Raw genomic sequence first — 23,012 nt, forward strand, 5'->3', positions numbered from 1 at the left:
TTCCTCAGTCTCTTCCGACTTCTTAAGAAAAGATTCTGCCCTTTGCTGCTGAAGCTTACCTGTGTGCCTGCACCCTGCACTTTCCTGGAGCATCCCTCTGTCGCCTCTAGGGCACAGCAGACTGCGACACCTTGCCCTCTCTGCCTGGTCCACCATGTGGTCTGGGAGCTGGACCCTGCTGACCATTTTCCTTTCCTAGGAGCAACCATCCTGTTTCTTTCAAAAACTTGTAGCCAGCCCAGGGAGCAGCAGCCAAGATAAGGAAACAAGCAACTTTTTCCTGTGTTACCCGCTTTCTATATGTGTAAACTAAACATGACATCTATTGCAAACACAGTACACTCCAACACACAAACAAATCAGATACACATGCATACAGCCAAAAAAATTCACAAAACTCTGGTTAATTGGTAGTATTTTCTTTGGTTAATGCCTCCATTTTGAGGAGAGTGGGAAGAAAAGTGAGTAGCAAACTGAAAGGAAAAGACATTTACAAAAGGATTTATGCTGACGAATTTCTTAAGGCTGAAAAATTCAAATCAGATATTTGCATCTACAGTAACAGAATGATTAATTCAGCCTTTAGAGCCCACCTTGCTGGGTCTTATTTGAGAATTCAGTTGTACAAATTATGGTTTTTTAATAGCTACCTTGTGGAAACCAGAAAAGTTGAGAAGCGATAGCCTGAGGCACCATATAACCTCTGGTTGCTCGTTTCTCAAAATACTCTATATAATGGTTTTAATAGCCTGATATGCAGTCATTCATCACTAATTCAAAAAATTAAGGTTCTTTGATCTATCTAGATAGTATTTATCACATTTATACCCAAACAGTAGAATGGACCCAATACTTATTTCTATTTTCATAAATATATATAATAAAATTTACATTTTACTTCTAACAATAAACTGCAGCAACTCCCCAAATTTATGTTTAATAAACTATCTCACATAACAAGACATCTTCTCTGAATGCTTGCATAAAGTGTTTTCCACTGCTTCTTAATTACATAAAAACAGTGCCACCATAGAAAACTTTGATTTCAAAAGAAAATACTTTGGGTCCACAACCCATTGAAGACATGCATGCATAACAAAGCTTTGTTCACATTTAACATGAAGCCAGCTGCCAGAAACAGAATCAACTGAAAAAACTATGATACAAATAAAATTACTTTGTGTGACTTTTTTCTTGACACAATGACAAGTTTTTCTGAGACAGGATTCTGTCTCTTAATAACAAACAGTTTCTGTCACATACTGTTCACATCAGACCGGTTTTACAAATCAATAGAGTCATTGTTTAATGCTGGTACACTGAAAATAGAATCAAAATTACTGACCAGTACCTGCAATAAAACAACTTTCCATAAGTGAATTCATTTCAATAATTTGTGAGGTAATTACTTTTTGAGGGAGTTCTTTAAACATAGAAAAGTATTATTAAAAGTACCTCCATTTTTCATATATCTTCTAATTTTAAGCAAGTAAGTTTTAAAATGCCACTAGACACCAGGATTTTTAGTGGTGTATTTTTTGTCGGCTTTGGTTTAGGTTTTTGGTCTGATTGGATTTTCAGGTGCTTCTCTTTTAAAGTCTGAAATACATAAATAAAATCCAGCATTTGCTAATGTAAGACTTTGATAAACAAAGCCTTTCCCATATGAACTCCTTTGATGTATTCTAAGAGTTGACCACAACATCAGGAAAATAATTTCTATTTTCTCCACCTGTAAACTCTGAAATCTATGAAGCCTGAAACATCTGAAAACTATGAATTTTCTCATGCAGTTCCAAGGAAGGAGAACAAATAGCTATCCTTAATAGCATACACTTTCCATTTATTGTAGATACTGTAATTGACTGCTTTGAATCTCACAACTGACCAAATGTTCTGCAGCAGAGGTATATCACTGAATAAAATATAAATAAAGAACATTATCAGACCCACCCTGAGTCCAGTCAGTCCACATACCTCTCAAATGCAAATCAGACTAAATATGAATACTCAGTTATTGTTCCACTTTTACTGGCCTCCTGACTTTTGCAGAAGTGTGTGTGATGAGGGAGCAGGAGGTGAATTGCACCATGGACAGTAGGCTTTCTGACAGCTATGGGCCACCTGTTGTTCACAGACGGCCACTTTATACTCACTTTAAAAGAAATGCAGAAGAGCCTGTGAACCTTATTTTTCCTCACAAAGACCTGCCACTTCCCACTCAATGCACATCTCATTCTTTTCAGCTACACCAGATTGTCTTACCTCCTCTTCCATCACTGACACCCAACATCAATGGAAAGAAGGGCTCCCTCTTTAGATGTAGAATTACAGTAATTGAAGATAATGCCCAAGCTCTTGTAGCAGACAAAAGCTGAGGTCCAGGTATCAAGTTCCTAACCACCTTGTGGATGCAATGTCTTTAAATATTTTTCTGAATTCGTAATTAATGTCTCTGTGAGCATTTAGTACTAGCTGAAGGATAACTTCAAGGCAAATATAAATCCCATAAGAGTATTGCCTCAAAACCCAGAGTGACAGAATTCTGACACGGCTCCATTTCATCAAAGCTGCTGGGATTCAACAATATCCAGTTAAAAGAGATTGCTTTTCAATCATTTCTATGTCTGACACTTAACAGATTCCAAATCCCAGTGATCAAGACAACAAAACAACACGTCTTGGACCTAAAAAATAAATTTCTTCCTTTATTACTCTCTACACTAATTCATAGTTCACATCTGCTTTTCACTGTTCTTGTATTACTTTAATTGCTTTTGAATTACAGCTTGTCCTTATTCTGGTACTTCACCTATCAGCAAGAAAGTATGTGCAAAAATACTCCCTTTATACAATAATATGTTGGCTAAACAATTGAACAGTACCTCTTAAGAACTCTGAGATCATATTTGTGGAAAAAAATATTGTAGAATCCTGTTCTAAAAGAAAAAAAAATCCATTGCTGTGTTCTTGAAACTGAAAGGTGTTTTCATGGAAATTATTCAAAAAAACTTTCAGAAATTACTTTAAAAACTTATATTTAGTACTGTCCTCAAAAATGCTGGTCTTATACACAAGTCTTTTCAACTCCAATTATTCCTGACCCTACTTATATTTTATACTTTGAAATCATCTGCTAATTAAAAGCACTTAGAATTCTTTTTGTGGAAAAAAAAGTGACAGCACATCAGCATTATATACAACTTCTGGACGAGAACTAAAGAATTCCCTAACTACCATAGGCAAGCAATAAACACAGCGAGGAATTTGGACCATGTGCCAAGATATGTAATCTAATGACTTAGCAGCAATGATCACAGGTAACATCTCAGACTCCATAATCACCCATGTCTCTGCTGACTTAAACCTACTCTTCTGGTTTGCAAGGGCAAATTAACAGTTTCTTCTTTAAGCCTACTGGTTTTAGGAACTGATTGTGCAGTTGTAATGCACACCTGGGACTGCTTGGCACCAAACACTGTGTTTTGGCCCACATATCCTGATTGGGCTGTAAGAAGCAAAAGTGTCCTGAAAAAGAATTTTCGTTAACACTGCACTGTGAAATCTTTACTTCTAGCATCAAGAAGTCAATATATATGACATTATATCTTGAGAAAACAAATATATGCCATGAGTGTTCATGACTGACAAATGAAACTTAAATTCCACTACATAATCATTACTTCTTTCTTTCCAAGAAGAGAATATTGGAGAACACGGAGAAATTGGAGAACATGTTCTTTTCCCTCTCCCATCCTCATGCTCATGAAAAGTGTACAACATCATAAAAAAAAGTTGCTCCTTCAAAACTGTAGCAGTCCAGCAGGAAAGGACGAAGATGGTATTGTTAAGCTGCCTAACTGCAGCAGTTTACAGTTAGAAAAAAATAAACCATGAAAGCTGATTAAAGAGACAATCATAAGAAGGAAACAGGATGTTCATTCTCTACCTTCACATTCAATGTCAGAAATGTTCTGAAACAACATCAATGTAATTTTTTAACTATTTAAAATGCTCTGTTTAAAATAAGTAAACAAATTGAAGTGTTTCTTTGCACAGCACACTTCTCATTGCCTGAAAGTTAAGACATTTCTTACCTTTCCCTGAGCTTTGCCTTAGTTACAGAGTTTCCCTACCTAAGCTTCCAACTATGCTGCAAAACAGAATTATTGCCCAGAAACCTGGGTTTGACCAAACAGTTTGGCAGAAGACTGATAACAGGAATCAAAAGACAAACACCGGGTTTCCATTCCCATCATCCTGTGCTCAATCAGAGACTGAATCAATCCTCAAGTTTAATTTACCAAAAACTAAAACTGATGCCAAGTTGTATTGGCTGGAGATCATCACAGCACTGAATCTCACCTATCCTTAGCAATTTCTCACCTGAAAGTTCTCTGTGTTATGGGCAGGCTAAGAAGAGATGACACAAAGCCCCAATGCCAGTGTTATGTCACACGACAGTGCTTCAGGATTTACAACCGTATCCGCTCTGAAAGGGCTCTGTAAGGGAGTCTTACCTCCATGCAGCAAATCAGCACCACCAAAATAAGAAGCAAAACTTATCTTTAGAATCATTTTAATGGAAATTATACTGCATACCATAGAAAGTACTGCTATAATGCAGTTTGTGAGGAGAAAGAGAACAAAAGAAAAAAGCCAACACAAAACTGGAAATCAAGATGTTAGCTTAGATTAACTCCTCTTATTTCCTATTGGGCCAGAGTGTGGTAGACAGCACACAAACTGAGCTGAGTTTGAAGACAGGATTAAGGAGGAAGGCAGTAGTTGGCATTGCAGTTTTGGGTATGTGCTTCACACAGATGTGAAACCACAGAAGACAATACTAAAGGCCCTTAAAACTATGTCACTGAAACCTCAAGTTATTAAAAAAATCCTGTCTTCAAGGGCTGTAACAGACGAGAACAACTTTAAAGCTGGCACATGTTCTGTTTTATGACAAGGACAACTCCATTGTTTAAAATCCCACTAAACTAGAAACTCTATGCATCAACTCAGCTCCACCCAGAACACAGAGTTATTTAATACTACAGTTTCAGAAGCTATGTTATAGCTTGTAACATTCAGCTGTGGACTGCAAAATTATATACAGTGACTAAGGTAGAAAATAAATAGCTAATTAAGAAAAATGGTCCTTTATTAACGAAATTTTACATTTTGCTTAGCCAAGTTTTCCTCCATGATTTTATTAAAAACCCACACGACTAAACCCTAGTTTGCTGAAGACAGCATAAAGATTTCTTTTCCTGAAGAATCTTTCAAGGGAAGTTTTACAACTTGGGAATTCTTTGAAAGTTCTGATGGTTTTTTTACTTTACCTGAATAACCACAGCAAAACACTGACTGAGAACTATGAAAATTATCCTTCATGGTAAATATGAATTTGTATGGGCTATTAAAGAAGAAAGTGACTTAACAGATCAAAAGATTAAATTTCCTACATCTCTTTGTACCCCTCCCAACTATCAAGCTGCCAGCAGACAGTACATGGTGTATACCACTGAAATCTGTGCTTTAGGCTAATAGTCTGTTGGCATTCTGGATACTGGTTTGAACATATCCAGCTTCTGCCTGGAAAATTCATCCACACTGTCTCCTGTCACTAGCAGGAGAAAAAAAAAATAGCTAAGCAACGAGATAGCTAGAGAATACAGCGTCAGTCCTGATTACTGCCACAGTTCTCAAAATTTCCCAATTTTCAAAACCATGCAAAAATATCAACATGCTTTTTTTAATAAAAAAAATCTTTATTCAAATACCAAACTAAATATTATCAACTGAACTCGCTTAATTTTCTTCTAAAATGCTGGCATAAAAACACTGGAAAACCACAGAAATGCAAAATTTTACTTACTTGAGAAAATGCAAATTATAACCAAATAAATTATAACATAGTACAATGAGCTGTGCACCTGAAATTCAATATTTATAAAGCTAGTGGATCTGTGAAAACAGAGGATTAGAATCCTCTAACATGAATATGCTTTGAGGATAAAAACAAAGTGGAGATTAATTTCTTCTCCCTCTTCACAAGGATCTAGCATGTTTGCCTTCTGCATTCCAGAGCTTAGCATAGCTTTGCAGCTGTACAAATAATTTTTTTCTGTTCTCTTAACAGGCATTCCAGATTTCTTATTTGTTCTCTATTATTATGCCAGGTAACAGCAGGGATAATGATGCTCCACCTTTGACCATGAAAGGAAGAAAGTGTAATTCACTTACCTGGGAAAATAGGAAGTACATCCAAGTGTAATTAAATGCAACCAATCAGGTCTAATTAAAGGAGATGAACCAAACTGGAATGTACTCTTTTATACTCTTTTACCATCAAGTTTAGATGAACAGCTACACAAAAAATAAATAAAGCCTACTCCTGTGAGGTTTATCTACCAGCATTTCATCTAACACTCTTCAATATGATATGAATGAAGAAGAGGACAGCTCTAAGGCCTCAGAGTCATAAATCTGTAATCCCATTTTAAGTATATGATAAAAGGACTAAGTAATCACCAAAAACCTATTGCAAACTTATCCTTTATTTTTACTTAATTATGTCAACACATCGGAGTCAAAACTAAAAGCTCCACTGTAAGAAGTAAAATGGTCTTTCCTGAGAAGTTCACAATTCAAATAGATGAGATGGAAAAAGACTGAGATAAAGGAAGATAATCTCTACTTGATATTATGAAAATGAAGCACACTCCAAGATCACAGGGAAATAAATTAACTAAAAACTGAAACTAAATTTCTTGAACTACCCCTTCTTTATGATGTTTTTACATTTCAGGTTTATTAGCCACATTAGGAGATAGCAGCTCCCAGAAAACTGTCATAAAAAAGGGATGCAAGTGAAAATACTCTAATTTCCTACAGAATCACACCAAGGCAGCAATTCACTGAAGACAGAGCTCGAAGCAAAGAACTCAAAGTCTATATTAACCAATGCCCTTCTCCCAGTATTTTATGTGTTACTGCTCCAGATCTACTTACTGTCTGACATTGAAATGAACAGATAAGGTAACTGAAGTTCAAAAAAAGAGTAATTTATCCCAGGATATATGTAGAGCTTCTTTAACAAAAGCATAAGCAAGCATACAAATCCTCATTCTGTAAGAACCTCGACATCCAAAATGCACTGTAATAAGGTTTGGATGTATCTTGTAGCTATAAAATTAAGCCCAGTAATGTAGTTTTTATATTCATTGCAGAGAGTTTTTCAGCATGCATGACACACTGCATGTCACTTCAGCAGAACATGCTTTCTGTGTTGAAGTAATCTAGGTACAATTCAAAGATAGGGAACAACCCAAAAAACAGCTCCTAAAGATATATAAATTGATATCTTATAATTTTATGATACTCATTTTCATGAGAACCTTGTTTTTTTCACCCTTTATTCACTGAAATTACCTTAATTTGAAAATCAAGACGAAGTGTAAAATGTTCTTTTCTCCAGTGGTCAGGAAATTCTACCTAAAGGTTAGTGAGCATCACATGAAACAACTAATTTTTCCTCTCAGATTATTGCTGATAATTGCACTGCTCCAAACAGCAAGGGGTATAGAACTCTTATTTCATACAAAGTGATTATTAATTGTCATACCACTTGTTAACTAATGATAACTGAAAAACTGATTTCTTTTTTCAGCTTCTTAAGATTTAATAAAGAACAGCAACCTTTCCCCTAATACTTGAATGTCTATAATCAAGAACTTTTGCCAAGCTGTTTTTCTTTTGTTTAGCCATCTAACAGATACAGTTGGACATTTAAAGGCATAATCATTCGACCACATTGGAAAATCCACAGTAAAAAGTTTCTGTACCATCATAGCCATGCTGGAAAAAATGAAACAGAACAGTGTCAACACTCATGTTGCTTTCCTTGCAGCTCATTTCCAGAGTCTGTTCAAACAAACACATTGCCTTCTTGCAGGATTGTAATACCATGTATTAGGCAGAAGCTGGTAACATTTCAAACGACAGAGAACTTCTGCTTAATACAAATGCCAAAATGAATAAAGAAAAAAAATAATGGGCATGTTCCTGGAAAAATTTGTAAGGCTTTTCAATTTTTTAATTTAAAAAAATTGCATACCAGAAAATGTTAACGAGCTGAAGGTCCCCTGAGTTCACTTTTACACATTCTGTGCTATTTTGATGCCCCTGCCAAAGAAAACTGTTCTCACTCAGAACTGAAGATATTTTTTTTCAATGTCATAGCAAAATCTGAAATCTAAAAGTATCTTATTCGTCGTGCTACTTTACTCACTTCCTTTAAGCCACTCAGAGTTATCAAACTAGAAGCAGAGAAGACAAAATGATCACAAGTCACACAGAATTCAACAATACCTTTAACTTCTTCATAAATGCTATCATCTATTGCGTCACTGTTTGCTTGTCCAACATCATCATATTCCTCTTCCTCCTCTTCAGGAATAGCATTAGATCCTGTATCTATGCAATAGCAGTTTAAAAAGTTAACATCTAGTGGAAAAGAATGCCTAAGCAGAAATTTATGCAAAATGAAAACAATTTTTCTATGACCCGCTCCTTCCAGTACATTCTGCTTATTTTTTTTTACACTGTTCAAGGGGTAAGAAAGGTTTTATATGAAGGAGCTTATATAAGGGAGAGCTTTCAAGCTAGATAGTATTCTGGGAGAAAAGCAAAAATCTTGAAGAAAGAGAAAAGTCATATAAAAGCTGTAATACAATTGAAAATTAGGACTTGCTACTCAAAACTTGGACATGTGGGAATCCTACAGGTACTAACATGACAGATAAGTAAATGGACAGAACAATTGTCACTAAGCAGTACTGGCAATAAAGGCAACTGCTCTACTGGCTGGCTTACCTTGAATTACAAATTTGACTTGCTGTACCCATTCCTCTGCTTCCTTGGGAGTGGCAGCTGTAAACTATTAAATGCTTATTAATAACTACTAGCAGTAATGTCAAAAACACAACTACAATTTCATTAGCAATGAAAAAGAAGGAATGTAACATTCCCGTCACTTCCTCCAGAAACCATTAGCAATTCTTTTCATGTCTTCTGGTACTTTTCTTGCAAGGATGCTTCTTATAATGTACAGCTAATTTTGACAAATTTACGTAATTGAAGGAGAGGATGATGGATTTGAAACTCTGATCAGCAGCTGGCAGCTGTGCAGAAAAAAGCTGCTTCTCTTCATCAATGTCAAAGCCAGAACTGATGAACAAAATTTGCCCTTGACAATTAGAAGACACCCATGAATTTCTTTAGACTGCTGGGTACAGTTTTCTTAAAAATGTTCTTGTCAGACTCCAACACACTACCTGACAGCTTAATTAACTGGCTTTCAACCGCAATCTCAGATATTTAAAACTTATTAAACTTACATTCCATATTGATGTCTGGCTGATAGATCTCTGAATTGCACAGCTGATATGTGCCTTTTTGTAGGTTTTCCTTGAAAAGCCATGACCAATACAATATGTATTTAACACTGATACATATTTTAACTTTTTTTTACTATTTAATTCATCCAAGAAATCACACCGACACACTATACAATAGATATTAAAATGGTAATATTGAAATGACCAATAGATAAAGATGATAGATTTCCTTGCTCTTGACCAAAAAGATAATATTTGAACATGTACATACATATGTTTAATCAGATTTTTTTTCCTAATATATGAATATACAATATATGCAAGCAAGGGCTTCCTTTTTTCATTAAGATATCAGTGACAGTTGTTTCACTGAAATGCTAATTCAGTAACTGGAATTGTAACAGCTTTGTCAATTAAATTTCAAGTCAACATTAAAAAGTCCAACCTGATAAATGCGCTTATCTGGAGCAGAGATTTCAAAACAACAATCTTTCTTCGCATCCTTCCGAAGGCTATTATTCATTCTGATGGTGTAGCCCTCTAAGGCAAATTCACCTTTCTGTTGTTTGTCTGTTGGAGATAAAAAACAAAGTTAGAGCTTCATTTACAACAGTGAATGTAAGTGGCTCAGCAGGTTATCGTTTATTCAGATTTTGTTTTCTATTTCATGAATTTTACAAAGAACACGTAGGTTTTTAGCCAAATGATTAAGTGATGCTTCTGGAGATAAAGCTTTATTTTAAGGGAAGATGTACCCAAAAGTACATTTTTTCTGTAGGATGCCTAAGGAATTCCACAGGGGGATGTTTGCAGATGGTGGTCTTATTTAGTAAGAAGTGCGTGTTATGACACTTGTATCTAGGGAAAGCCAAGAACTGGAACTTGCAAGACACGTTTCCTATAAATCAGTGTCTCTTTCAGGTTCAGTAAACCAATGGGAAAACCTGTCTAGCTCGGAACTTGCTGAGCTCCCTCCTAAACCAACCACTTCACTCAAAAAATAAACTTCAAGCTTCTTTTTAAGCAATTGGAAAAGCTGCTTTTCACATTCTCCCACCCACTCCCAGATGTGGCTCCTTTCAACATGGCAAAAATACAGAATGAATTTTGCTATAAATTCAGGTGTGTGCATCTGTGTTCATTCCAAAAGCCATTCTCTCAAAACAGCAAATGTTTAATTAGCTAATAAAAGTACTGAGCCCTACCACAGTTTATTAGGTACAGCCATGTGGTTGTTTTAAAGACAATATTTTACTTTTCAAACGTTCTGGTTTATAAAAGTATCACTTAGAGCAGATCTGCCTTTAAATACACTGCATGTTGTGCAAGCAGCACCTGTGCACTCCTTTCGAGCCCTTCAAACCAAATTCTACAGCAGATTTTATGTGCTCTGGCATATTTTGGCAAATATTAAAAACAAACCAAAAATGTAAAAGTAATTAAGTTTTGCAATTTCTGCAGATCACAGTGCAGCATTCAAGTGAAGACTGGCATTGTATTTCACATTTTGCACAGGCAAACAAAGAACAAAGTGCAGTTGCATATTTTAAAAATGTCATTTAGTGTCGGGCTTTTTTTACACAGAAGAGAAAAGCATTCATTAACAATAAGCACCAGGCACAGCAGCCAAACTACTTTAAGTATTGCTGAATAGAACTTAGGTGCAAATTGAGCATCCATTGCTTATGCTTGTCAACAAAAGGAGAAAATTTCTACAGTAGATAAAATAGGAAAACTATTGTTTTCAATAAATTTTTGTCATATTTCTGGGAATTTAATAGGAAAGAAAATCTGTTTCCACTCCTGAGAGGGTAAAAATTGGCTAACAAAGCAATGTGAACATACATGGACATGAGAGCATTCATCAGTCAAATATTCTTTCTAGTAATCTTATGTGCACATCAACACATATTCTCTGTCCTTCCCACCTTTTTATGAACTCTCACCCAGGGCAAGCAAATACCTAATAACACAATCATATGAGAAAATCTGGGGCACCATTCTATTTTCACTTCTAGTCACTTCCCCCACAGTAAGTTTTATTCTGTCTTAAATAAGTACTAACAATATAGTACTAATATTTTCTATTTGCTCAATCCTCCACCTCTATTTCAAACAGCACACACATGCAAATTTCATGAAATCACACCAAGGTAGATATTAGAAATAATAACTTGCAATAGGTTAACTAGGTTCCTTTTAATGAAATTCATTTTTGCCTAGGACTGTTATTGTTCCCTCCCTTGTGACCTCAGGGAGAAGATGAAGTGAAACACATTAATTTCTCACTCTCCCATGCTGGAGGTTTATCAAAACCCTAGAAGATAGGAGCATGCAGGCAGAATAAACAAATACCAGGTTCAAAAGGTAAAAACATTTTGTCAAGATAAAAATGAGGCAAGTATTCAAATTTACTCTCTTGGATTATTTCTGAGACTGCTTCTCTGTGACATGGATGATCCCTTTTATGGTAATACACTTTTACAGAGCTAATCTCGAATGATCTTTGCACTGTACTCGTTCTTTCAAAGAGCATTGCAGTTAAACCACAAAGATGCTGTACTCTGGAAGACAATGGTGCATGACATCCATATCGCATTTGATTGTTTTTCTCTTTATACGGTTTAACACGCTACTTCAGTGCTAATGAAAATTACCTGTATACACCACCAAATATTTATATACATCCATCCTTTGCTATTATAGTCTTTCAATGACCATTACAGCAATAGACTAGATTTAGCATTGCTGCTTTTACTTCCAATTGTCTTACCAGTAACCTCTGAATAAAGTCCAGAGTGGTGCAAATGAGGAAATTCTAAGACAACGAGGCACTTCACAGCCCTGACTCAGAACCTGTTATAGTTGAAAGACTCTATGAATTCACACTCCCTGTGGCAGCAAGCCAGAGATAAGACCCAGTACGTCCTGAGAAATGGCTCCAGAAATACAGAATGGCAGAACACAGGTCAGCTATAGCTCAGTTGCCTGCTCCGATGGTGACAAACAGTGGAGGTCTAAAAATGCCATTTGCTCCTGCAGAATACACCTTTTCAGTTGGGACTGGAGACCAGCTGAAAAGGATCACCACTGAGCAAACCATGACCCACAGCAGCTGCTTGGCCAGGCAGAGCAGTCAGGTGCAGGCTTGAAGGCAGAGCCATCCTGGCATCACCAGACTCAACAATCACCTCGACTTCACTGCTTGGCACAGGCTTGCAGCTAAACGGGTTTGCACTGACCCGGGCTTCTGGTTTCAAGATGCTTTGTACAATTAGGGCCACAGCGACTCCTGTGAACTTTCACATCACCAGTTAAATTGTTTGTATCAGAAATATTTTCTGGAGACTGTGCTTTAGGGAGAATTAAATAGTTTCTGATATTAAAATGTTTTGAAGACTTAAAGATTTTACTTGGAGAATTAAAATTAGATACTGGTAGTTTTTATAGCAGGAGTCAACAGTAGCTTCAAGAAGCACATTTACATTACAGATGTTTAATTTTCATTTTGAATTCCCAAATCAGAACCAGAGTTTTCCTTAGGCAGGAATACAACAACATATTTAGGAAGAACTAGGGAGATATATGCTGATGGAACACACTTCTCTGAAACACGATAACATTTTTGCTGGATGTTATTTTATCAAGAAAAAATTGTTGTTACATTCAACCACAGAAAACCCCTAAGTTGTGCCAGAAAAAAAAAAACAGAAATGCAAAAAGTGTAGTATCAGTCTTGTAAAAATAAAAAGGACTGTGAACATCATCAAGCATAACTTGTTCCACAATGAAGCCAAATCTCATTTCAGCATAAGCTGTCCTTTGCTCTCATCTACTCAACCTCCTCTTTCCCCTGTTTCCTATGTCAGGCACAGAACAGAAAAAATAAATCTGGGTCTGTGAAGATCATTTTGCAACAGGAATTTAAAATCACAAAAAAGTAGTATAGCAGAGGGGAGAGTCAGGCACTAAGTATTGGGGAAAAAAAAAAAAAAAAGCTAGTACACAGAATTTTAAATGAACTAAATATGGGGGCTATATTTAACATAGAGAAAATTCAGATCTGAATAAAATTTGAAAGCCTTTAAACATTTTGCTCATATATAAACTTCATTCATCCTAAAAAGAGTTAAACATTGTTAAGAGAAACAGGGCCAATATTATATTGGGTAAAGAGAGTCTCAAGGGAAGCAGAGAAAAAACGTTTTGAAGTAACCTTGTGCAACTAAGTCCATGGGAACATTTAAAACAAAGAAGGGTAAACCTTCAATGAGATCTTGAAATTACTGGGTTGTAAATTTGAGGCCTAAGGCGATGTGCTCATATTATTAGCACATGTAAAAAGAATTAGTGCACTCTGAAGAACAGAGAGGACTGGGATAGTAGAAAGGAAAGAAGTTACAGAGAAAGACATAAGGAACAAAGGCAAACAGAAAGATTTCAGAGAGTGATAAAGTATTTATAGATACTATTAGAATCTATAATTTAACTCTCTTCATCTTGAAATTAGGAGCCTTTTAGATTTTACAGTATACATGGCTTCATGCTAAATGTAGTTTCGCATACTTTTCCATGTGCAGGACGTCTGCTATCAAAAAATAGCTCAGTGTAAGTATCTCCAAAATGGTAATTCCTTTTCCAGCTTTTGGACAAATACATGCACAGAAGTTCTTCCCTTTAAGACAGCAGATCTGAAACATAATCAACTTTTTTTTCTTCTTCTTTTTTCCTTTAATCTAGTCCTCTGAGAAACTGAAATTGTAAAATAATTAAGAAATGGAAGAAGTGATTTAGGGCACTGAATTGTTTACATTCTGTTTGCTTATACCCAGTAGTTATTTTTCAAATAATACATTATTAACAACAAGTGTGAGTCTTGAGGTCTGAATTTAACAGTCTTACAGCAGAAGACTCAGTACACATTAGATAGATGCCTTTGATTTCCATCACCCTGCTACAAGGAAGTCCTGTTGAGCATGCACAATTCCCTTTTCTGCCCAAATAGAAGTAGTTCACCACTGGCCTGGTCATCACTATCTTATTATTCAGAGAAATCCAGAACTATCATGTCCATGTTAAAACTAAAGAAATTGAAAAATAAAAAATAAACTCAGACTTTTCTAAAAGCCTCTGAATTATACCCCTCTTTAATATCATATTACTGGCGGGCAAGCAGATACCATTTTCAAGTTATAAAAATGAAAATAAATTTTTAGTGCCCATTAGCAGAGGAAAAATTACCATAATGTTATCAATTACTGTCTTGCTAAACATTTAGCCGATCTCTCCAGTTTGCTGAGACAGAAGGGCATATAACATTGTGGCCTAGTGAGAAAGAAGTAATGAAGCCATTAATTCAATCATTTATAAAGCAACAAATTAACTTTCCTTATTCACAGGCACTTTGAGGTCTGAAAGGTTATCCATACCATCTCGGTGTCTGAGGACACAGGAACAGCCAGAGATCATATAGAAAAATGATAGGGAACCAGGGTACTCAATTCAGGGTGCAGCTGCATGGAAGAAAAGAAAAGAGAGGACTATAAAAGATTTATGGAAGGAAAGACAATGAAAAGGAACACCAGGCAAGTTTCTCAAAATCCCACCCAGCTCCGACATTTGAACACAGCCCTCTGCAATGCTGTGGGCCACGTGCTGGCAACTGATACTGCAGCACAGGCACAAATACACACATGCATCCCACAACACCTATTTCTGACATGTGATTAGCTCAAACCTTTAAGCCTTGTTTCTCCATCTACTCCATTTATTGGTGATCAAGAGAAAAAATGCAGGTGATTCACTTAGACCTGTCTATATGGCTGGAAAAATTACATTGTTTCACTACCCAATGCTACACCAAATGGAGGAGAAAACTGAAGAGAAGAGAGGGAAACAAGAAATACACTGGCCTGCAGGCATCACAGCTGTTGAAGAGATGCTTGGAGTTGTTTAGGTGAACACATACACGAACACACAGCCATTTACTGTATTTCACAGGCTTTATCTTGCAGTATATACTTCTGGACTAGGCCTTATTTTTCATCATTCAGCTTAGAGCAAATGATTCTGAAACTCTTCCTTACACATTTGTGAGCTTTATACACTTTCACACTTCTTGCTTTCCCAATGCAAAAAGGAGAGAAGTTTGGTTAGAAGAACTAAAACTGCTTTGGAAACAACAAATCTATACAAATAATAAAAAGGCACCCTATAGCCTCATATTAACCACTCAGTTACATTTCCACTAGTACTTAAGCATGAAAAAATCAAACTTCAGTCAACAAAAGACACATCACTGCAGACACAAAATAGCTTTCACAGTTTATTCACCTATGGTCTTGTTTTAAAACCAGACACAATTCAAACCAACCAAGGTGGATGCAGAAATCCCTGCTGCCTCTCAGCATTACATCCCCCAACACAGAGGCACTAGCAGCCCATCATCCATCTAAAGTGATGCAGGCAGCAGGAGTAAGCACGTGTGGAATCCTAAACACTTTGAAACCAGGTTCACAGTTTGCACAAAGCCACCACACACACACTTCAGTGCTGTTCTACAGTGGGTATGAACACACTCTGAATTTCTACATGGTCCAAGTTATCTGGTACAGCATCAAGGGTCACAGTAAAAGAAGGATGCCCCCAGCACAAGAGCATGCTACAGCAGGTACCACTGCTGGCCACAACAGTGGGAGTGAAAACAGCTGCAGTGAGTAAATGCCAGAGCTGCTCAGGATTGCCTCATCACACACCTCATCCATGCTGACACTGTGCAGCTGAACAGCGTGGTGAACTGCAGCATGTACCCCCACAACCATTAAGGTGACAGCTCACTTCTGACAGCATGCTAGCCTGCCATGGCTGGTGTCCAGTTCCTGCTCAGTGACAGTGAGTTGCTTCTGCACTGCAACAGGCACTTTTATATAGGATCACAGGCCTCAAGACAGTACCTCTGACCAGTCCAGAAAAACCAGGTTCAGGAGTGACTTGGTCATCCCATATTACAAGATCAAGTCACTACACCAAGATTAACTAATTTTTCTGCAGTACAAGCACCAATCCAATGGAGGTAGGGCAGAAATTCATGCATCTGATTTGTTTGCTTCCTCCATGAATTACAGGAATTACTGCTTGGAGTCCAACTATGCCATGCTCTCTACAACTACATGAAAGGAGGTTGTAGTGAGGTAGGGGTGAGTCTCTTCTTCCAAGTAACAAGTGATAATACAAGAAGAAATAGCCTCAAGTTGTACCAGGGAAGGTTTAGATTGGGTATTAGGCAATTTTTTTCCCTGAAAGAGTTGTCATTTTTTGGAACAGGCTGTGCAGGGAAGTGGTGGAGCCACCATCCCTGGAGGTATTTATTACATGTGCAAATGTGGCACTTAGAACAGGGTTTAGTGGTGGGCCTGGCAATGCTGCATTAATGGGTGGACTCTATGATCTTAGAGGTCTTTTCCAACCTAAATGATTCTGTGATTCAATACAGTTCCAATGGACCACGTGCCCCTCCCACAACCTTAGGTTATGGATAGGAGGACCTTCCCCAAACAATCTTCAGCCTGCAAAAGCTCTAAATGCATTAGCCAAAAAAAAACATCTCTATAGATCCATAAATGAAAGAGATCCCACAAAATACGACAGTCAATTCCTAACGTGACACCAACCTCCTGAGTGCTAGGGAATGTATTTCTATGCATCTTAACTTTCAATACAGGTATTAAAAATTGCACACAGACTTGATAATCAGGTTGTTGCAAAAGAAGAAAGATAAAGACAAAGAGCAGGTGGGCAACATGCCTGCCTTAATACAAAGATGACATGCTAGAAAGCATAAGTAATCATTAGCACAGCCATACAGAAAAGAATGTTAAAAAAAAAATCAAGCCTTTTTTTTCCTAAAAAAATAGCAGACAAAAATACAAAGATTTTATAATCAACAACAATCTTTATGAACTAGCAATATCTTCTGAAAAAATAATAGCTATTTTTAAATAGCAATGTATACTAGGCAATGTATAACTATATATATATATAAGTAAACAGCACGTGATCATTTTCCAGAGAAATAATCAATCAGTACTGACAAATCCAAATCAGTATCATGCCACATCTCCTCAAAATTTTTGAACAAAGATTTTTCATGTTTGTGAAGCCTGATCAACCTGTAAATCCCAAGAAAAGAGTATAGAAGGAAAAGCAACATTTAGCAGACATGCTAGCAAAACTGAAAAGAGGACATGCTAGCAAGGGAAACTAGCAAAATGAAAACTGGACTGACAACTTGACTCTTTACTTCTTATGGTTTTAAAGAGAGAACAAGCTTAAATGAGTCAGTATACCAAAGAATGAAACAAACTGGAGCAAATCATATTAGTCTTTGAATAAAAAAAGCCAACATAATAACTACCTACAGTAATCTCAAAAATAAAAGGACAAACAAAAAGACAAAAAAAATTAAATGGAAAGTTTGCCCTAGAATTTTTTTGGGGGAGGTGGGGGGGGTGTTGGAAGACATTATTTTACTTTAAAATTTACTCAGATACAATCATGCATCATTTTGTTTACCCTTGAACATCAAATGTACATGTCACAGAATTTAAATATGTTTTATTTGACTGTCAATTTCAAAAATTCAAAGTAATATTACAACATTTATGCCAAATTCTTTCCAAACTGGCCATTTAAATTTGAAAGTCACCTTCAGAAGTTTGCTTTAGTTTCCCTTGCTGACTTCAGTTAAATACATTACTTTATTTCTAGCTTTTCCAGAGCATAAACTATTTAAAAAGAAATAAAGAACTCCACTGTGCAGCTTTTAGATTAATATTTTCCTGGACAGAACCATCTCTAAGGAACTTGGAAGGTAAAATTACTAGAAGATGTTTTCAAATTAACATCCTATTTGGAGAGAAAGAACATTTTCTATCTAGTATAAGAGTTGAATACCAGCACACTACCAAACTGAACAGCCAGCTGTTATAAGCAAACAAATTAGCTGTAAAAGAAACTTAAATTTCTTTTTCCTCAGTTTCCCTGCTTTAGAAAACACTGACAAGTTCTGATGAATATTTACACAGTTTAAAAATTCACAGCACTGTCCAATTTTTTTTAAAAGAAAAGAACTTTCTTTTAAAAGTTTCATTCCATTTCTTAAAATTACCTTTTCTTTGCAGTTTCCAACTCCAACAAATCTTTCATATCCTTTTATACATTAAAATATAGTTGCTTTCATAATTGTTATAAGTACCTTTGTCACTTCCATAGTAATAGAAGACTGTCTTGCTGATAGCACACCAACGCTTCTGCCATTCAAAGCCAAGAAAACTGTGGTCTGAAATTAATACAACATGTGTTAGGTTGGTTTATGTCATTATTGAACAAAAATGTGTTACTTCTTTTCAAGGGTGAGGTAAGAGGGAGGAGGAGCCAGGAAAAGACACTAAGGAAAGGAAACTAAGGAAATGCATGGCACTGAGAAGAAAATTAGAAATAAAAATTGGTGGTAAGAAAACAAATAAGAATTTTAAATCACATAAAGAGAGAAGTCATGTGTAACATTAAATATAAGGAAATAATGAACAACTTCCTAAATATTTCCTAGAGTTATCGCAGCATTAAGTGGGTATTAAAGTGACAATATAAGATTTATTGAATCAAGGTAAATATTGACTGAACCAAAGCTGAGATCAATATTTGCCCTCTTGAAGGAAAATAAATCTTGATGCTCACTGAAACATGAAGTCAACATATGGTACTTGTACATACGTTCCAAATGTTTTCTTCAAAAATATCTGAAAGTCTCTGAATTATGGCTGAGTGGACTTTCACAGCATGACTTTGTTAGTAAATAAATAGGATTTTCTTTCAATACTATAGAAGCAATTATGTGCTATGCTTCTTTTGCATAATAATGCTGCAACATTTCAGCTTCTCATGTTATTTATCACTCCTGTATAAAGTTGTTCATGTGTATAACATCAAATACAGACATACAGACTTCCCGGATATTAAATATGCACTAGCTTTCACAAAGATAGCTAAACTTACCTTTTCTACGTTTTTCCAGGTATCCAGCCTTCAGAACAAACTGAAGATCCTGAGCTGCAACAGGAGGAAACTGATTGCCTGAAAGAAAAACAAATTCTGTAAAGCACTGCTTTTCAAGAAAACTGCTACAGAAGCATTAATAAAATTGTAGATTTTACACTCTCAATATGCAGGAGCTACTGAAAAAAAATTCTAGTAACTATTATGGCAGATTATTTTAAGTAAATGAAATGTCTACCTATCAATGTCAGAGCTGTTGCTGTTGTCCTCACCACTTGAGTAAGGAAAAATATAGCTGTGTAACAGGCCTTGCAAGTTTCAGAAGGAAAAGTATGTAATGAAACAAAATACAGCAACTGTTTCAAACACAGCCTGTAAAGCAAGCTGGATAATGAAAGCACTAAGTTTTCAAATAGGAGAAACCCAACCAAGAATCTCAATTGAACACAATTAAATCAGAAATGTGGTTTTGGATACCAGCTTCACACCAAAATACCTTGAAACAGCATACAAGGGGAAGACCCTCTATTACACATCTAAAAAAAAAGAAACCAGATGAAGAGACAATAAAAGGTGCTGCCTGTTGCTGACAGATTTTGCCTAATTTGCAATATATGACACAAAACTACTGCCTATAGGATCTATAGGTGATAATGGATAAACCAGACATTGTACAGACATCTACAAAACTGTTGACCTACAGACACTAATTTTAGACACCTTGTACCTATGTCTGAATTGGCAAAATGGTGAGTGTAGCTCACTGCATTTTTTCCTTTTTCTCAACTGCTAATTCATAGATGTGTAAGACTAACCAGCCAACCCTGCCTCATCTGAAAATACAATTTCAAATGTTAAAAATTGTGTCTTCCATCTCTCAACCTTTTCCTCCTAAAACAGAACTCCTAGTACTAAGAACAAGAATATGTTAGATGTGTGTAATATTTAATATTAATATAAATATCATACTGCTTACCCTGAGCAAAAAAGCAGAACAAAAGGTACTCCTGTGCTGCTGGGTTCTTTAAGTAAGCAACACAGTGAAGTTCCTACTACTTATTATCATCAAATATTCATAAGAGTCACAGTAGGTAGGTGGCAAGTTTACAAGGCAGCCATTATTCATCAGAATATATGTAATCTCATTATGTTCTATCAATATACACATACAGAAAAGGACTGATATTAGCAGACAAATTCTGTGCTAAAAACACCACTTTAAATTATATAGTTTGAGTGAAAGATCAATGGTCTGACCTTGAACCAAGCACTGCCTCTGAAAGATTATGTCAATTTCCTGGGTTTTTAGGTTGTTCCTTAAAATTGATTTTTTTTTTAATTCAGTGTTCACAAATGGCTTGTTTTGTGGTAGTTTTATTTAAATACAGTTATGACAGGAAAAAGACAAGAAAGAGATAGGAACATGCAGAGAATGCTGATTTTTAAAGCATGAAAATACTCAAAATGAGAAGACATTCTTTAAATAATACAACCAGCTCTTTAGACTGCAAAATATTTTGTTTTACACCAGAAGACAGTAGATAAAATTTTACTTACATTGATATTTCCACTTCATTTTTAAAATTAATATTATTTTTTAAAGATTAGGAGTATACTAATTTCTATTTTAGCTTCTATGGAATTCTAACTATTGTGTTAAAAATACAAAAGCAGAATCAACATGCATTTTAAAGTGATACAGCTGTCCTCCCTTTGCTTGGTAATATGCAATCATAGCCCAATATTAAATGGGAATTAAACACAAAGACACTTGATGGCTGGTATGTGATATGTTTAACAGTCACTTTAAAAGGTGATGTAATGATGGTATTATGAATGAGGGAGGTGAAGAGATTTTACAAATATTTTATACAAATATTTTTACAATTATGGATTGTGTGCTGCTTTATATTGGTCATTGGGAGGCATCAGTGTGCAACACTTAAAACTCCACCTCATCCAGTAGGGCTCATCTTAGAACAATGCAATCCCATGGATGAGGAAGACATAAAACGTAAGTAAATACAGAAACAAAAGCAGCACACTCTTAAATATCACAATTTAATAATTTCAACTACCATTTAGATCTAAGTTTACCCAATATTGTTTGTATCAGTTTGGGCTTTGATGAGGAAGCTTGGCCAGTGATCATTTAGTGAACAGTGAAACCAAATGGGACAACACAGTCCCAGAGAATCACATACTCTGGGGACTCCCTAGTGTTGTTATTCTGTCATCTGAACTGACTGCTTCATAGAATCCAAATTCCACTCAATTTTGCTACTTCTGCTGATACAAGTCAAGATAAATTTGGTGATGGTATTTTCTGTAACTACATTTATTTTGAACAGGGCACTGAAAGCTTTTCCTTGAAAATTAAAAGAACATGCATGGAGAAAAGAGTGTTTCACTGTCTGCTGCCACTGCAGAAAAAAGTCCTCCTCCCACCCTTAACCTGTAGAGAAGCCATTTCCTTTTCTATTCCTTAAAGTAACTGAGGCAGTAACTCCAAAAAACAAACTGCAGCTGGTCAGCCCCACTGCCACTCACAATCTGTAAGTAGCTGAAGCAGAAACAGATCATATGCATGTTATTATCCTTCTGTCAGAGAAGCCTGGGAACCAAAAAATATGTTGGAACTTTAGTCAAAGGGCAGTAGAAACAGACCCAGTTGTAATATCCCACGACACATACAGCTGTACAAGAAAGAAAAAGCATAAATCTGGTTAAATTCCTTCTTTCATTGCCCTGTACCTTCAGAAGGAAGGAGAGGGAGAATAAGTAGTACGAAAAGCATAAAGGAAAGAGAAAGAACCACCTCCTCCCAGATTCTCATGAACCACAGGTGTTGTGCATATGTGGCAGGAAGAAGGCACAAACATGGATTACCATTGTCCCAGTACTACAACAAAAAGGGAAACTTCTAAGTTGTATTATCTATCTTTCTTCCTTTTTTTTTTTTTATTTCTTTACCATCTTGTCCATCTCTCAAACAGGATTTAAACTGCAACTGCTAGATGTGGGAACTCACAGCAGAAAGTGTGGAATTTACACAGCAAGTTGGTTTTTGCAGTTGCTTGCAATCAGAATATTGCTTCCACATTAATTTGAAATACATCAGGCTTGGCACAAATCAAATAAAAAAGTATCACTAAAGCAGCATTATAGTATATTTACTATACTTGGTTACAGCAAAGCAGCATTTGCTTACATTATACCAGCAGCTGAGATCAGAGGTTTGTTAGCTGACTGCAGCATGAGACTTTGAATAAGACAGCTCAGTCTATAAAGAATCTAAGACAGAGGAATCCTGCCAAAAAAGAAGGCATTACTATGTATTTTAAGTAAAGAACCATAAAGCAAATTAAGCCACATGCTTCTAATCACATACTCCTTTAGAGCTCAGAATTTCCCATGTTATACTCCCATGCACACCCCAGGATGTCCTCACAACAAGGAGAATCTTCTCCTTCCCTCATGCAGGTGAAATGGCCTGAATTCCAGTTATCTGTAATTTCACTGGAGACTGTCCACTGTAAAAAAATAAATATGGAGATGCAA

The 23,012-nt window shown here is 36.1% G+C and overlaps 1 protein-coding gene across 2 annotated transcripts in view; it reads right to left on the reverse strand.

Moving 5' to 3' along the window:
- Positions 1-23,012, reverse strand: part of SKAP2 (src kinase associated phosphoprotein 2) — a 120,336-nt gene that overhangs the window by 30,566 nt on the left and 66,758 nt on the right. For both annotated transcript variants that reach the window (XM_058040588.1, XM_058040582.1), the window contains exons 5-9: positions 19,452-19,529; positions 18,652-18,735; positions 9,844-9,968; positions 8,875-8,938; positions 8,371-8,475 (exon numbers count right to left, since the gene is read on the reverse strand). In XM_058040588.1, the coding sequence (XP_057896571.1) occupies positions 8,371-8,475; positions 8,875-8,938; positions 9,844-9,968; positions 18,652-18,735; positions 19,452-19,529 (456 nt within the window). The remainder of the gene's footprint in view (positions 1-8,370; positions 8,476-8,874; positions 8,939-9,843; positions 9,969-18,651; positions 18,736-19,451; positions 19,530-23,012) is intronic.

Source organism: Melospiza georgiana, chromosome 1 (assembly GCF_028018845.1).
Source record: "Melospiza georgiana isolate bMelGeo1 chromosome 1, bMelGeo1.pri, whole genome shotgun sequence".
Classification (NCBI taxonomy): domain Eukaryota; kingdom Metazoa; phylum Chordata; class Aves; order Passeriformes; family Passerellidae; genus Melospiza; species Melospiza georgiana.